Below are 17,307 nucleotides of genomic sequence, written 5' to 3'. Positions count from 1 at the left end.
ACACAATATTAACTTAAAATTAAAAAAAAATTGTAACCTTAAGCTTATATTACAATTGACAATCCTGTCAGATTTTAAAACTGACACAAGGGGGAGGTAACACCTCTGTTAAACAACCAAGGGTCATAATAGAGATGATAATGCTAGCATGTTCAATTATTATCTTATCAATTGCTAATATTTAGCATGCATAAGTTTAAGTTGTGGTTTTGGTGTTGTAACTGGTGTGATTGTGAAATAAAAAAACAGTGCTTAGATGCTCAGTGGTGTGATTTGTGTCACTATGAACAAGCCCAGTAGTGTCATTTTCTCCAAAAAGCCCTGGTTTCCCCCAGTGTGCTCTTGACACCTTCCCTAGTCTCGGGGCAGGACGTTTTGTGTCTGCTTTAATTGAAAATGAATAGTTAGAGGGGTTGCCATGGAAATGATGCCAGCGCTCAGAGCCACCAACTCTTGCCACCGCTGCCGTCACGCGAGTCCATCCCCCCTCAACCGACACTTTCTTCTGCATGCGCTCGAGAGACGCTGCTGGAATTGTTTGTCCTCATTGACCTTGCAGTCCAAAGCCCTGTGAAATGAGGAGGGGAGTAAAGAGAGAGAGAGTTAAGTGAGAGACAGACAGAATAAAACCTGATAGGAGCGAGAACTGAGAACGGCTATCAAGCGCTAAAAGCTAAATCGGCCTGTTTGTCTCATGAAGTGAAGGTTAGGGCGCGATGTAGCCCTTAGGGATTGAGACGAAATATAAATATGATGCATTAGACGCGATTCATGTGGTGACGCCAAGATCTGGAGGCCTTCCATGCCTGCCAGAGAAACCTTTTACACTTCTTCATTGAGCGTTTGCCCTGGTCTTGAGTGGCGGAGGCCTAGAAACATTTTGGCTCGAGCTCAGTAGTTTCTAATGATATCATACAGTTAAAATATGTTCCTGTAGAGCTGGTAGATAATGTGCTACTTGGAGCTTGTTATATCATGCTCAGAGCGGGGATTTCAGGTGGTCTTACGACTAGGTTTAATTTTTTTACTAAATAAATTTGTCATGCTTGGCTTGGGTGGATTGTTCACAACATTAAAAATGACACACGTGATGTGTGCTTTTTTTTTGGTTTAGTTTTCAGACCTTCTACACTTGTATATGAGGTAATTGATTTTACTAGCAGCTTGAAATATGGAATTGTTTAGTCGTTCATTTTCATATAAACCACGTGCAAAAAGCATCAACGTCAGTCTTTAGTATTTAAAATCTGCTCGTTCACGTCTCCCCCGTTTACCAACAGCTGGTTCCTCGTTCGCGTTCCAGCGTCGTCAACGCGAACGCTTCCCAACGACCCTCACTTTTCAATCTCCATGTGGCGATGGGAAGCCTGCAGCAGATGGACTCGATTTTGCATCTGCCGCGTGCAGACTGGCCTTTGTGCTCCTCTCCTGGGGGAGAGCGTGGCTCTCGTCTCTGTGAGCGGATTCCTGTCTGCGGGAACTGCTAGGAGAAACATCTGTGGCATGCAGGGTGAGAGAACCAGAAAAGGGGTTGACAAACACCATTAGTTCGTCGTTGACAATACCACTGATACGAAAGCAAAAGATTTTGTGGGTTTGACAGCAGTCAGTAAATGGTGTAAATAATCACGATTAACATCTGTAAAGGCAAATTTGCAAACCTTCTAAAGTGGTTTCCAAGCTTCTTCTTTTTTTTTCTCCCTCCTCGCTCAAATATTTCCCTCGTAGGGACTTTTTTGGGGTTAGTTTGACCTAATAAGGAAAGCAGCAGGCGTATTTATTTATTATTTCCACCACACTATCACTCAACTTGCTAAAGTAGCCCTATCATCCATCTCGAAAGAAAAAAAAGGAAACACAGCGAAAAGAAGTGCCCCCCCCCCACACACACACACACACACCTCCCCACCCTGACAATCAAACTGCTGATTTTTGTGTACGATTAGTCCTCGGGTGCCAAAACAATCAGAGGTCTGCTTGATTTGTTTTAATTACAGGCGTAAAAATGCCACGGGTTTCTCGGACGTGATCGGGCAAGAGGCGCTTTGCAATGCTCACGTAAATACCGCTGTAAATAGTTCTCTAATGATGGCTTTGACAGTGAACGTCAGCTAGTTTTTTCTTTCTTTCGTTCTTCGTACCCCCCACTCCCCCCCCCCCCCTCCTATTTTTTTTCTTGCTCTGATGCTGTTGCCTACCAGTGGCATCCTATTCCTCATATTTGATGCAAGTTAATGCTTCAAGGCTTCTAAGAATATCTTCAAATGCCTGTACCTTCGGGGAGTGGGATTGTGTGTCGTTTCTCAAAAGGTAGGTTAATTTTTTTTTTCTGGCTGAGAGTGTTGTGGTTTTTATTTTAGAAAACGCTAAGCTCACTAGTTTGTTTGCAGACTTGCGTCGCCCCCCGTCTTTGAGAAGGTCACATGCTTGCTAATCTCATTCAAGCTAGAATGAATTTTAAAAAAAGGCAGGCACACGTACCTCGCGTTTTTAGGGGCTCTGGACGTCCTCCACAGCTGGCCGCGTGTGTTAAATCCCCTCTCGGTTGGAGTCCGAATGCAGGAGAAAAAGAGGAGAAGGAGAGAAAGAAAGTGTGTGTGCGTGTGTGGTGAGCCGCGCGCTCAAATGAGAGCTGCGAGAGGCGTCTAGCGGAGAGCGATCCGAGTCCCCGGCTCCGCGCGCAGGCTGTGAGGGAGCGCTCAGACGCTGGTGCGCATGGTCACACACACACACTCACACACACACACACACTCTCTCTCACACACACTCGCTTCTTTCACTCAGCAACTCAGTCAGCAAGACGAAAGACTTCCTTTTTTTAAGAAAAAGAAAGAAAGAAAGAAAAAGAGGGAGAGTAACACATTTTTGAAGAGCATTTTAAGAGGAAGCACAGATGCAGGAAAATTTGCAATGATTAGTTGCATTTTTGGAGAATTTTGAGAGATTTAATGCTAATGATGCCAGTATTTCCAGTGCGTCACAAAAGGCAGAAAAGCTCCGGGTCAGGGCGACACATTTCCATTTTAGGCACTTTTTTCATCACCTCCCTTCGTTCCCGGCCGGTCGCTCGGCTTCCCAAAGCCCCGCGTCTCCTATTGGGCCCTGTCTGCGCGCTGTCGTAATTGCTTGGTGACAAGTGGAGATGAAGGAATAATTGTCAGGAGATAGGGGTCGTTTTTTTTAATGGGTGCACTGCCGATTTAAGTATGCATGAGCGACGCGTGAGGGACGGGGCCAAAGAGGCGCTTGTTTATGATGCGAGTCTGTATAAACACAGTTGGAGTGATGACACTGATAATCGCACGCTCTTCCCCGTGATGCACGACTCTCCGCGAAACACCCTGTCCAGCTTGCCGTACCACACTGCTCACCTGCAGGTAATAAAACCACCTTTTCCTCTATCCATCCATCCATCCATCCATCCATGCTTTCCTACTTTCACCCATCCATCGGGACTTTTCGGTCTCGCTGTCATTCCTCAAGGCTTAAGGCATTCTCCGGCTTGGTTTGTGGGCTGCTTTCATCTGTGGGTTAATTGCTGGTGATAATGGCAATGACGATAATGAATGTGGTTTTGTGCGGGTGTGTGTGCACGTGCCGTTAAGTGTGTGTGAGTGTGTGTGTGTGTTTCTCGTGTGATTTGACTTTGCCTAGTAGGTGATTTTATTTGAAGTGAAGTGTTTGTGGAGTTTATAATGTGCTGATGGGAAATTAAATCATTTGAGTGCTTTTTATGGTTTTGTTTTCTGTATATTAGCAATTAAATATTTTTGTGAGCAGCTATTGGAATTTGTATCTGGCTTATAATTGTAAAATAGAAATTAGTTTTACATGTGTATTTCTTTTTTCCTTTTTTCTGTTTTTTAATTTGAAAGAGTTAAGATTTCAGTCTCCTAAAACTTCAACGAGCCTGTCCCATTTTGGAGGTGGGGTCAGTCAAATGATTAGCCCTCGAGTACTAATTATCCCTAGCAAAGGCGGGCAGACAATTTGTTTACTTAAATATTCATAAGGGTGAGCGACGCTCACTATTGGGCTATTGTGAGCATATTATTAAGTTTTTATATGGCTTTGTGCTGGAATGTGGACGTTGTCTTCTTTATAATTTAATACTCTGGTGCATAATGAGCTGGGTAATAAGTACATATGGAGAATCATATAGATAATTGACATTGTTCTCCTGAGTCTGACTGTAATAGCTTGTTTAGTGTGATCAAATTAAATGCTGCATATTTGGTGTTTTTTTTTATTATTATGCAAATCCCCTCGCTGAACTTTTTTTTCATGCCTCCTTTTACACCCTCTCAAAAAATAAATAAAAAGAAAACAATAAACACCAAAAAAAAAGAAAAATATGAATTTCAAAAATTGTTTAACCAAAACAATATCTTTTCTTTTTTCTTTTTTTTTTTAGAAAGAGCCCATGCCAATTAACATCGCTCATTAGCCAAGGCGGTTATTTGTTTTGAAAGTTTAACCAATCACTTTGTTATGCTAATTGTGATGTAATTTAATTTGAGTCCCGTAATGATGATGCCGCTATTATCCCCATAAATGATGCAGTTAAGCATCACAGACTTATTTGCATGTGCTTGAAGGGAGAAGCTGGATGAGACGACGCCAGCATCACTCTCGTTTTCCTCCCTCTGTTCTCCCACGTCCCTCCGGGTCCTCCTCGGCCTGTCTGCGCTCATTGATGATCAGCCTTTTTTATCTGATATTTTAATGCGAAATGAGTCGACTGGTTACTCACACCGCGCAGATGTAAATTAAATAATTGAAATACCAGACTATTAAAAAATGCAAATGATTTCTTCAGTCGAGGCATCATCACACAGTGAAGTCATGGAGAAACGATTGACTTGTATTTTTTTTTTTCTCTCTTATGTGCATTGTACTAGTTTGCAATCTACCTCCTTGAGTTCACATTTGCACATCAAAGTGCTTCTTTGTTGGTGAGAGGTTAATTTTTAATCCATTGATTTCATGGCCTCTGGTTTGGACATGCAGATGGTGGCTGATTAGTTAGTGTGTGTGTGTGTGCGCGCAGTGTGCTCGTGTTCCTGCAGTCTTGTGGTTGAATTTTTAAGAAAAAAAAAAAAAAATCAATTTGAAAGTCCTACAAGAGCCGCTTCCCTCTTTAAATGCACTTCTGAGAACCCTTCAGCCCAAGCTCTCGCTCTGTGACTAAGTCTCCCTTAAAGACTGCCCATTATCTATTTTGTCGAGGTTTTAGACTCTGGGTAATTTTCCTCGGGAAAGATTATTTTTCTCTCGACCAATCTCGCCTGTTACCGCCCTAATTGGTTACATAAATCTTGTCGGGTATGAATGAGAAATGTTGCGGTGTTGTCAAGTGTAATCTTCACCCTTATTTACCAATTCATTAAGATCTATCGATGCAGGACCAGGCCGAAAGAATGACAACATAAATCAGAGCGGTGGGACATAATGACCCTAATCAGCCTCAAATAAGTGGAAACGTCACCATGAGCTATGTCTCTCTGAGTCCGTGTCTGTGTGGCGGCAGCAGGGCCGTCCCGGTCGTTAACGCGGCCGCGTGTCCCGGGCAGGGGCGAGCATGCTTGCCCCCCTCCACCCCAAGCCTTTTAATCTCGCCCCACACGCAGCCGGTGTCACAAAGGATAATTGCGGCACGAGATGAAATGAAATATGCGTTTTGAGGCAGGTAAATAGTGAAAGAAGATGGATAAATAGTGAGAAAGAGAGCGAAGGAGAGAGTGTCTCCTCCTGCCAAAGATGATTGGAGCAGACAATGGGGCCTCCTACTTTTATAGGTCAATTACTGGTGATTAGGTGGGTTGAGTTAATTAAAGAAATTACCCAAAATGCAGGCACAGGGACCGCTCGATGAGATACCAGCGCCACTGTCTTGTCGCCCACGTCCGAGAGGGAGGTGCTTGCTGGGTAAAATTTGAATCAAATGGAAAGACTTGAAACACTCGCTCACTTTTCTCTTTTTTCCCCCGGAAGCGCTGGAAAATCTTTGTAGGTCACAACGTGTTTAGCATTTATGAATTGTGTATGTTTTGGTTTTGTTTCAGAGCTTCTCCAGGATTTATTGCAGTGTTCTTTTGTCCCCTCAGTCTCTGTGCTTTTTCCCCCCTCTTTCTTTTCTCCTACTTTTAATGTAAATAGCCCAGAATTAAGTTCTGAACATTCAGCGCTGAATGAATCGAATCACAGATGGTCTATTTATCACGAGTGAAACGATGAATTGAATTTTTTTTTTCTTGAATGTGTTCTCATTTTACCACTGATAACAACACTTGATTCGGTTACTTTGCATACTATTAATCCTGAAAAGCGATGTATTCATCCTCCCTTTTCATTTTTGAACTCGTGGTATAAATATGATTTCCCTCATGCTCTTTTTACTCTGTAATCTCGTCCATTGTGAATCACTTTGAAATCCCTCTGTCTGAGAAGAGGGGGCCTGTAATATTACATTCAGGTTTAGAGGAGAGTCATTAACGGTGTACGGTGACCCCTAAGAGCCAAAAAGGACTGCAGGCATGCGCTGTTTAACTTTAAGACTGCATTTTTTAGGTGTTCAGTGGCATTTTTAATTATCATATTCTCCATTTCTCGTGTAGTACAGATGCACGGGATGAAATTCCAACTTTGCATCATCGTGTTTGAAATCTGGCATTTTGATTTATTAAGTAATCCCGACTGTTAAATATTGGAGAATAGTGGAGCGCCGCGCTGCTTTATTTTGTATGCATTGTAACTTGTGGCAATGATGAATTAATTTCAGTGGAGCACAGAATTTGTGATTATTTTAAATGGTATCCATATCTTAACTGAATCAGAGCGAGTGAAGCTAGCAGACTGTGAAATGTAATTTTTAGTATTTTTTTTTTCACCATTCCTTGCAATGTTAGGATTCCGGGCACCTGAGCAATGCACTGATAATGACTAGTCTTCTTGGATCACAGAGTCTGCCTTTCCTATGCCTCCCTGAAATAATCATCAAGCTCTTTTTAAGGTCTGTTCTGCTCGTCCTATCAGGGGAGAGGGCTGCCGGTTTCCACGGGAGGGGAAAAATGAAGTGGATGACTTCTGTGTGTGTGTGTGTGTGTGTGTGTGTGTGTGTGTGTGTGTGTGTGTGTGTGTGTGTGTGTGTGTGTGTGTGTGTGACTGTGTTAATGTCACAGTTGCAGCCTCTGGTGCCCCTTTTCAGCGACTTGTATAAAACGTCCCGCGGTTTCCGAGCGCCTTAGATGATGGAGAACTTAGAATTGATACCCGAGCCCCGATAAGAAGGGTGCTGCGTTTGATAATGAGGCAACATTTGCGGTTGTAAAATCAGATCAGCTCAAACAAGCATGAGTAACTTTACTCCTTCATGATGAGGAGTGTGTGTGTGTGTGTGTATGAGAAACATCTGGGCTATATTTGTGGCTTTCCCTCCCCACACCTTTCTTTGCTAACCCACCCACCCGAAATCACAGGCGTAGCCCTTGAATGCGTTGTCAGGATCCTGTCTGGGATTTTTCACCTGATGGAAAGGACAGATTTGCACAGCCTACGATTCGAGAGCAAACATTTGCACAGCCAGAAAGGAATCGCACGCCTGGTACTGTTACAGCGTTTAAAGCACACACAAAAAAAACACACAGCGAGAAAAGAAACAGATCCAAATAACATCTTTTATTCCAGAAATGGAGCGATTTGGGGTTTTTTTTAATAAACCTTCCTGAATACACACCAGCACAGATTTTCCTTTTAGATTATGACTGTTATCAAGATGATATGGGTAATAACGGCTCTCAAGCTCTGTGTTTATCACAGCGACTCACTGAAATGTGTTTTAGGACTCGTCCAATTTTTCCGGTGTCAAATGGACCGGAGCTTTTCCACACTAGGAGTACAGCGAGGGCTGTAAATATTGTTCCAATAGCACGAACCCTCGACCCCAGTGGGTTTTTAGGGAAAATCAGTGTGTTATAGTGACAGGCGGTCGGTCTCAAGGGTCAGAGACGGAGAAACGAGGGTCATGCAGTAGAATGAAGACAGACTTTGGGTGCTGGCTTTCTTCCCTCTCTCTCTTTCCCTCTCGCTCCGTCCATCTCTCTCAGGCGGTACAGTCCCGTACTAGACTCTCTCCTTCACTCAGTGTCATTCAGACGCGTAAACCACACACCCTCTTCGCGTCCGCTCCATCGCGTGGAAACGATCGCGAGCGAGGATGTGTTTCTAATTGACATTGTAATTGGCAGATTTGGATGCTGCCTTCAGATGGCTAATTAATTTATCTCACCGCTGTCATTAAGGTTAAAGCAGCACCTGATCTCTCTGAATACACTTTGCATACATCTGCATGAGCATTACGTTCAGTTAGACACCTACACGCCAGTTGTGGATCATGTGGATTTAGAGGATACAGTGTTAATAATGTGTGTTTCTATAATGACAGGATCAGTATTCCGCGTCATTAAACCCAAAACCAAATTTGAAGTGAAAAAAAAAGAAGATTTTTCTTTTCTTCTTTTTTTTTTTCGCAAATATTACATCAAAATGTTATCTGTTCTTTAGTTATTTAAAAATATGTGTGTTTAATTCTGGGAATAATCAGTTTGTCTTTTCATTGAAGTCATATTTGAATTTCTAGAGTGCAAACTGGTATTACAGTGATCCGAAATGTAATTTTAATTAGCATTTTTTTTCCTCCACTTTGGAGTAGGAACAGTGTCCTAAACTCATACCTTACTTTTTAGTCTCCTTCATTGTGGCATTAAAAAACACTCCATTACGTTGTTCATAAAATCCGCGTAAAGGCAATCAAGAGGCCCTTCTCTGAATATTTTAAACATTGGGCATGTAAAATTTATGCCTAATTTGAATACTTATTAGTCGCCTAATCTCTACGGCAGCTTTGTGTTTCTTCAGGAGAGATTCGTCAGCCCTCACACTGTGTGTGTGTGTGTGTGTGTGTGTCTCTCTCTCTCTCTCTCTTTCTCCTTGTCTGTTAATCTTCTGCACTTTTGTAGTTGTGTTTTGACCAGTGGTGTACTTTTACATATTAAATGTAAAAAATATATATCTTTTTTTGCTTCTTGTGTTTCTCATAAAACATAAGCCGAGCCGTTAAAATGTAATTTGCTGATCTGAAAAGCAGCCGTGGATTAGAAGACTATGTCTTTGTTGTGTCGTGCGTTTGATTAGCGGCGTTCTTCTCTTTCTTTCTTTCTTTTTTTTTTTCCCCGTGGCTCGGCTGTCGAGCTACTGTACGCTCTCTCGTTCAAAGATCGCTGCTAATTGTCCGTACGTAGCAGGTGACAAAATTGATGTGTTTAATCTGTGGAAAGAAGGATGGTGGAGCTGTCAGGGAAATAAATGAAAGTGTTGCAGGAAAAATGAATCCCCTCTTAACATTACACGAGATTAGGGATATTTTATTGTGCATGCTTGCCATTAGCGTAATTAATATTGTTTATGTTTGATTGCGCTGAAATATGAGACGGCCCGTCATCATTTTCTGAGAGAAACAAAATGTGTAAGGGTTAGAGAGGAGGGGGGTCTGATGAATATGTGAATGACGGAGGAGATCGTGTGTCTCTGTGTGTGTATTAAGGCTCTTGTGGGTATATTAGCTATGCAGAACACACCTTGATTTGCGTTTGTTGGGTCGGACGATTCTTTTATTTATCGCTGGAATCACAGATCTTGCCAGGGTTCCTGTGAACGTACACAACATTTATGCAGGGAAAATGATAAAACATTTATTACCAGAGAAGAGGTAATATGCATAATTTATGCTGTTTTTAGCACAATCATTAGTGATATTCGTGAAAGATTTTTTTTTTTTTTTTTTGTGCATCCACCACTCTCCTCTGTTTTGATTTCCAATAGATGCCAGTGAAAATTAATTTAATATCTTTTCATTTATTTGCCAGGGTAAAAATTGACGAGTGCGATTTTTGTTCTGTTTGAATTTTAATTGTGCTCGGCGGACGCCGCTAAATATACGGAAGTAATGAATATTTGAGTATGTGATTAAAATAAAAGGGAGGGAAAGAACTACCCCCTATATGTGACATAAGATTTTTTTTCTCTCTCTCTCCTCATTTGACTAGCAGGCAAATTTTATTTTGCTTCAGCTAAAAGAAAAGACCATTATATATCGTTCATCACAGTACAGAAGCATGTGATTTGTAATTCCCCCTCTTCTCCCCTCACCTCCTGTACCAAATTTTAATTTTGCATGATTAGCTGTGCGTCATTAAGCAACTCCGTTCAGTCGAGACGCAACGGGGATATTTTAAGACATTCGAACAGGGGGAAGAAAAAAAAGGACGTTTCTTACATGGTATATTTCAAGCATGTTCCTTTTGAAATTATTCACACAGCATTGAAGTCACTTGAATTTATTTTTAAACACCATTTGTGATGTTTATCTGTGTGGGATGGTCGACGTGCAATTAAAAAAAAAGCATACATCAACTGAAATATAAAAAGTAAAATAAAAACAATAAAAGGCAGGAAGAAACGTGCAATCGTGCATCTCTTTGTATTGCTTCATTTACACAGTGAATGCATAATTCCACCCCCTCCCCCCGTTAAATGCTTTAATTTGCAAAGGGAGCAGGGGTTGATAATGGAAAGCTTTTTTTTTTTTTCTCGCCCCCATTTTTCTTTTTTCTTTTTTACCCACCCCCCCCCCCCCCCCCTTTCTTTTTTTTTTAGGAGGCAACTAAAGGGGATTGTAACAAGAGCCTTAACCGGTGCCTCTTAATCACTTCTAGGTATTAAGTCATGATGCAGGAGTCGGCCAATGAGACAATAAGCAACAGTTCAATGAGTCAAAATGGAATGAGCAGCCTAAGCAGCCAATTAGATGCTGGCAGTAGAGATGGAAGATCAAGTGGGGAGACGAGCAGTGAAGTAAGCGCAGTCGAGCTGCTGCATCTGCAACAACAGCAGGTAAGTTACGTCTCTCCCCCCCGTCCGTTGTCATCCGCCGCGCTCTCTCGCTCTCTCTCTCTCTCTATCTCTCTCTCTCCCTCCCTCTCTCTCTCTCTCTCTCTCGCTGGCTTCACACTAGACTCAGCAGGCAGCTATTTGACTGACACCCTTCAGTTGTGTGCATTTAGACAGGAACTGGACTTTTATTTCTTATTTATTGTGGTGTTTATTTGAGGTTATGTAATTTGTAGACTTTGAAGGGTTTTGTGCAGTTTTTGTGGTGTGTTTTTGGTGATTCTGTTGGAGAAGTGTGTTGACGGGTGTGAAGTACGGAGCTTTGCTTCTGTGTCTTTGTTTTGTGGCCACTAGAGGGCCTCCTCCTTTGACATCAGCACACTTTATGGGCTGCCAGGCATCAACTGACCAATGCATGTTGTATTTATGTCAGCATATATATGCATAGGGGCTGTGTGCTTGATTATTTTGAAGTGTTGTGTGTCGATGTATATGCGTGCGTCCCGGTGCCGTGAATGATGGGTTTGACAGCTCACCAAAAGAGCAGCGTGAGGTCAGGCTGAGCTCAGGGAGAGTCTGCGGGCGGTGTGGAGTGTGTGTTCACTTATTCACTCACCAGTGTGTCACTGGATGTGAGTATGTGTCTGTGAAAACAGAATTTGTGATTCCTCAGTCATCATTTGTATCATTTTCAAGGATTTAAATACTTTTGAACACTTTGGTCGTCATGTGAATGTTTATATTCACAAAATGCTTAAAAGGACACAAATAAAAAGTTTTTTATATTTCTTTTTTATATTTAGAATTTTAGTTTATAATATATATTTTAAAAGTCATTTAGATTTAATTATTCTAAATATGCTTGTATTTGTTTCATCTTGAAGTTTATAGCTATTAAATGACAGCTCTTTTTATTGTGTGTGTGTGTGTGTGTGTGTGTTGTGTGTTTGTGCGTGCATGCGTTTATGTGTGTGTGTGTGTGTGTATGTTGTGTGTGTGTTTGTGTGTGTGTGTGTGTGTGTGTGTGTGTGTGTGTGTGTGTGTGTGTGTGTGTGTGTGTGTGTGTGTGTGTGTGTGTGTGTGTGTGTTTGTGAGTGTGTGTGTGTGTGTGTGTGTGTGTGTGTGTGTTTGTTTGTGTGCGTGCGTGCGTGCGTGCGTGCGTGCGTGCGTGCGTGCGTGCGTGCGTGCGTGCGTGCGTGCGTGCGTGCGTGCGTGCGTGCGTGCGTGCGTGCGTGCGTCTGTCTGTGCGTGCGTGCGTGCGTGCGTGATTGTGTGTGTGTGTGTGTGTGTGTGTGTGTGTGTGTGTGTGTGTGTGTGTGTGTGTGTGTGTGAGTGAGTGGCTCAGCCCTGTTGACAGCAGCCGAAAGCAGCCCATGAGCCTGTGGGTAAGACAGGATCAGTGTAGCAGAGTGAAGTGTGTCCTGCGGCTCTTTGTGGGCCCCTGGAACACCCCCCTCCTGGCCACCCTCTCCAGCTGGTGATTACAACAGCACCCCCATCTCCCATTCATCATCACACTGGCCGTCTCTCTCTCTTTCTCTGTCTCACACACGTGTCTGATTGGGGTCAATCCCCCCGCTTTCTCATTACTGACTTCTGTTTTAACCTGCACACTTCACTGTGTGCGAGATAGAGATGATCAGTGTTTTGTGGTTAACAGTGTGCTCTTCAAACGTGTTGTTGTAAACTTGTATCAAAGACATTATTGATTATAGTTCATGTTTGTGAATTGTTAGTAGTCGATGATGATGATGATGATGATGATTGTTTATTTTTATTTTTATTATTATTATAAACCTATTGAAATATATTATAAAAAGTGTAAAAATGAACATCTCAATTTTAGTTTTATATTAATGTAATATGAATTTAAATGTGTATATTACAAATAAATACATATTCATTTATTTGTTATGATAGATATATTATAAACAGACTGAAATATTAAAAATAAAGCAATTTTGAATTACTTATTGTAATTTAAAATGAATGTAAAATAGATGTTTTAATATAACATATTTGTATAATACTGTAAACATAAACATAATTAGAAATGTAAAAAATAGTAATGTTAATATACATTTATATAACAATGCAATATACAGTATACAAATATAAATTATTTATTGAATTTTTAATGTGTTTAAATATAAATTATTTATTAGAAAATAAATTGCAAAAATGTAAATAAATATAAATTATTTACATTAAATTAATTTGTAGATTTAAATTTGTCTTGTGCTGGCTACTGTATAAAGCCAATAAAATACGGAAGCATCTAATCAGAAGTATTATTGTTTTTATTATTAGTTGTAGTTTATCAATCACCATCATCATCATTGTTATTATTATTATTACTTGTTAACAGTATTTAATTTTGCTAAGTTTTATTTTATTATTAAGTAAACAAACATAATTAGAAATTGTAAAAAAAATTAAGTATTATTATTAAATATACATGTTTATAATATAAATCTAAAATATATGTATAAATAAAAAAAAACATATTTTTAAATAGCTTTTATATCGCATCATTAGATTAGATTCAGCATTACAATACAAAAGCATCTAACCATAAGTATTAAAGTTGTTTATTATTAATATTATCACTTATTGTTAGTTTAACAATAGCTAATAGTCATAAATAGTTAAACAATAACAAATAATGTTATTAAATTATTAAATTGTAAAATTTAATTTGTATGTTTCTATAATTGTTACTTATTGTTAGTTTAACAATAGCTAATAGTCTTAAATAGTATAACAATAACAAATAACATTATTAAGAAAATATTTAATTTGTATGAAAGTTATTGTTAATAGATAACTTTAACAGTTAGTAGTATTATTCCTGTATAGCTGGATATTACTTGAATAAATTTTGTTATCTGTCTGTAGATAATCCGCACTAAGAGTGGAAGAAAAGGGCAGTGTAAGCAGAAAGAGTGAAGAGAGGAGAGATAAGTACCATAGAGACAGTGGAGAGAGTGACAATGTTTCACTTACAGAGAGCGAGCGAGAGAGCACAGACAGACACATTGAAATGAGTGGGCCAGCTAACAGGCCTCGGGAGGCTTTTTAAAGGGAGGCCAGGTGCTGTTAACTTCACACACTTCCTGCACAGTTCCCTCTCACACACGCCACAGTCAGAGAATTCCTACACATCTGCCTAATAATGTGTGTGTGTGTGTGTGTGTGAGAGAAAGATGAAAGAGTCCAATTAAAAAGAAGTATTACTTATTGTTTTTGTGCATTGCCAAACTTTCTTACTAAGGAAAAAACACTTAGAAATTTATGGTGTTAAATTTATTATTTATTTTCCTTTCAATTTTCATCATTGATTAAGGCACTAAATCCAGGATTTGCACATTTAAGCATGAACTTTTATGGTGTGTTGCGGCTCATTTTTGTAAGAAGAACCTTTTTTATGGAATTAGTGTTCCAGCGTTGTTGTTTTTTGTAACAAGAATGGTTGCCAAGGATATTGATTGTAGGCTGTTGTTAAATGAGCTTTTAATATTGTTATATTAATAGTAGTGCATGTATACAAGAAGGTTTGCATTGATCTGTAGATAATGTGATGTGATATAATGGAGCCTCTAGATGATTGTTCTGGTTTAATAATCTGTGATTGTATGGATTTATAGTGTGGTTAGCCATACTCTAAAAAATGAACTTCCTGTCTGGAGAGGATAAGCGTCATTTTAAAATCCACCCGCCATCTATTTCCCCATCATCCATTAGAATTCAATTATAAATTCTGCAGTAGTTTATAAAACGTCATATTTTCATTGGCTCTTGCCATATTTCTGTTGTTTAACTCTCAATATTGTTTTTAGATTAGTTCTGTGCTTTTTATTAGCCACACTTCCAAATGCATTTATGAATGTCGTGTCCAGATGCACAGGACACTGTTCATTTTATATATTTTTCCCCTGCTAACAGCAATTGTTACAGGAAGCGGTGTGTAAGTCGCTGGCCCGGTGTAAAAATGACAGCAATTAACCCGACATTTTAGCTTGAGGAGAATTTAAGATGAGACGCCTGACAGCCAGTGTCAGCCATATTTTCCCCGTCTTCTTCAGGTGTAAGAGCAAATGAAATTGGAGGTAGTATCGCAGTTGAGGGAGCCACTTGGGGAGGAGGGAGGGAGGGAGGGGGTGTCCACGGAAAACAAATGATCTAAATAGGACTCATTTTGCACTTATTTACTTTATTTTCACAAAGATTTTGCGCAAAAACACCTGGAAAATATCCCACAATGGACCAGGAACGGAAGCATAAGAGAGGAAAAACTAGTGTGCTAATTGATATTCAATGAGTCTGACTCCATCATCACCCCACAAACACATTAACACACATGCATGCATTCAGAAGAGGTGGGAGGAGGCGTCTCTAGGGGTCCATTGACTGTCATTCAGGAGGGGAAAGTAACAAAGTAACGCAGAGACGCCACACAAACAGCCTGTCTCCCCTGCCGTCCACCGGGAGCTGCGAGTGCAACATCTTCAGGCAGGGTGATGACGGCTTTCGCCGCTCATCAGCCAAATAAAAGCCCCTCTGATGCAAATAGCGCTTTGCCCTTGAGCATAATTTAAAGCAGTAATCACCCCTGGAGTCTCTACCGTGCAGATAGAGAAAGCGAGGTGACTGTCTCATTTACACTCCAGCACAAAGAAGCTCATTAGCTTTATCACACCGGCCTGAGACTCCTCCACTACAGTGTGTAAATAACACACACACACACATAGAGCCACCTTTCATAAAGCTCTCAAGATCAGCGCTAGAAACAAAAATAAAATGTGTTTTATGCGCTCTCGATGGCTTGCTGTTGTATTTTACGGTTACCATTTCACTATCAGCGGACATTGTAGACGTCGAGCTTTGACATATAGAGGCGTGCTGCCTCTCGCGATGACACTGCAAGATATAAGCCTCGCCGTGACTGATGTGTCTGCTCCGTTCCTCCCCAGACAACAGCAGGCATTATTCTATTATCGCCACAGAGCTCAGATCCTGGAGTGGTCACTTGTGTTTAGGCCACATAACATGTGGCTGTATGGAAATTGCAGTGCGCCTGCAGTAGTAACTCCATTTCCCATCGGCCTCTCTAGAGACCGGGCGAAATGTCAATCCGTGGCTTTGAAAGAGAGATCGAGCGAGGGACAGGATGAGGAGGAGGGATAGAGAGAGAAAGGAACCGAGTGAAATCTGCTGGAAACAAACACTCGTGAACATTGCTCAAGCCCTAGTCGCGTCACGGGGGCGAAACACAGGTCAAAGACGTGCACAGGTGAAACACACACACCTTCAGCCTTAGAGTTATAAATGAAATAAGCCTTGTCTGCACATTTAGGCAACAAATGAGAAATGTTTATATATTGCACAGGTGTCCCTTTAGTGCTTATGTAGTGCAGCCATGTTTTATTTGATTGTAATATACTTATATTTAATTCTTTAAATTGTGTTACGTTATACATTATTAACCTTATACTATTTGCTATACTTTTGTGTATTTATACTTTTTATGCATTTTTGGTATATATTGTTTATTTTATACTTTATATCAGGGTTCCCACTTTAACATTTATAAATACTCATGTACTTTTATGGTACACTATTTATATTTTTTATTCAATTTGATACCTCTTTATTGATTCAAGAGTGGAGAAGGATGGAGGCTAGTGGGTTATTAAGAAATGACATTTCCCGGATTCAAACTCCCTTGACCCCGACCGGGCACCACTGCTCAAATGTGTTAGCACGGGGGCTAACCATCAGGCCACAACTCTGACCAGCCGCTTGTGTTTAGCAATTACGTTTAACCTCTGTGTGTAAATAAAACTCCAGCAGTTGGTCGGTCAAGATCAATGACCACTTCACATCTCATTTCCGACTGTTTTGATGTTTCCTAACAGCCCTGCCTGTGGAATTTAATAGCACTGAAATCTATAACAGCCCTCAGGGCAGAAGCCTCCACCAGAGACAAAAGTGACGTATTTTCACCGTGGATTATGCCGTCAAAAAACTGTTTTAAGAATATGGAGCAGGTGCTTATGGGTAGTGTAGTTCATTGCCCAAACCTCGTGTGGCGAGCAGAGTAGTGAACCGAACATTATATTTCTTGAGGCAGGTAATTCAGAGAAAGGCCCCCAGAGCGAGAAATCTTTTAGAGTCATCTTGAACTCAAACTCAATAAAAACATGGTGAGGAAACTGGAGCATCCTGAACCTCATCCTCCCAGTATCTCTGACAGCCTATGACACCACAAACCATTTAACAGAGCTTAAAAAGCTCACATATGCAGATGCCCGGCATCTTAAGCTGACAACCAAGAGGCAGGATTTTCTAGAAGGCAGC

At 40.6% G+C, this 17,307-nt stretch overlaps 1 protein-coding gene across 3 annotated transcripts in view; it reads left to right on the top strand.

The window, feature by feature from the left end:
- Positions 1 to 17,307, top strand: part of foxp2 (forkhead box P2) — a 104,370-nt gene that overhangs the window by 35,357 nt on the left and 51,706 nt on the right. For all 3 annotated transcript variants that reach the window (XM_081363682.1, XM_081363684.1, XM_081363683.1), the window contains exon 4: positions 10,773 to 10,950. In XM_081363682.1, the coding sequence (XP_081219808.1) occupies positions 10,783 to 10,950 (168 nt within the window). In that variant the 5' untranslated portion in view covers positions 10,773 to 10,782. The remainder of the gene's footprint in view (positions 1 to 10,772; positions 10,951 to 17,307) is intronic.

Source organism: Scardinius erythrophthalmus (assembly GCF_964197995.2).
Source record: "Scardinius erythrophthalmus genome assembly, chromosome: 4".
Lineage (NCBI taxonomy): Eukaryota > Metazoa > Chordata > Actinopteri > Cypriniformes > Leuciscidae > Scardinius > Scardinius erythrophthalmus.
Note: the sequence above shows the minus strand (reverse complement) of the source record. Positions and strands in the feature narration are given on the sequence as shown.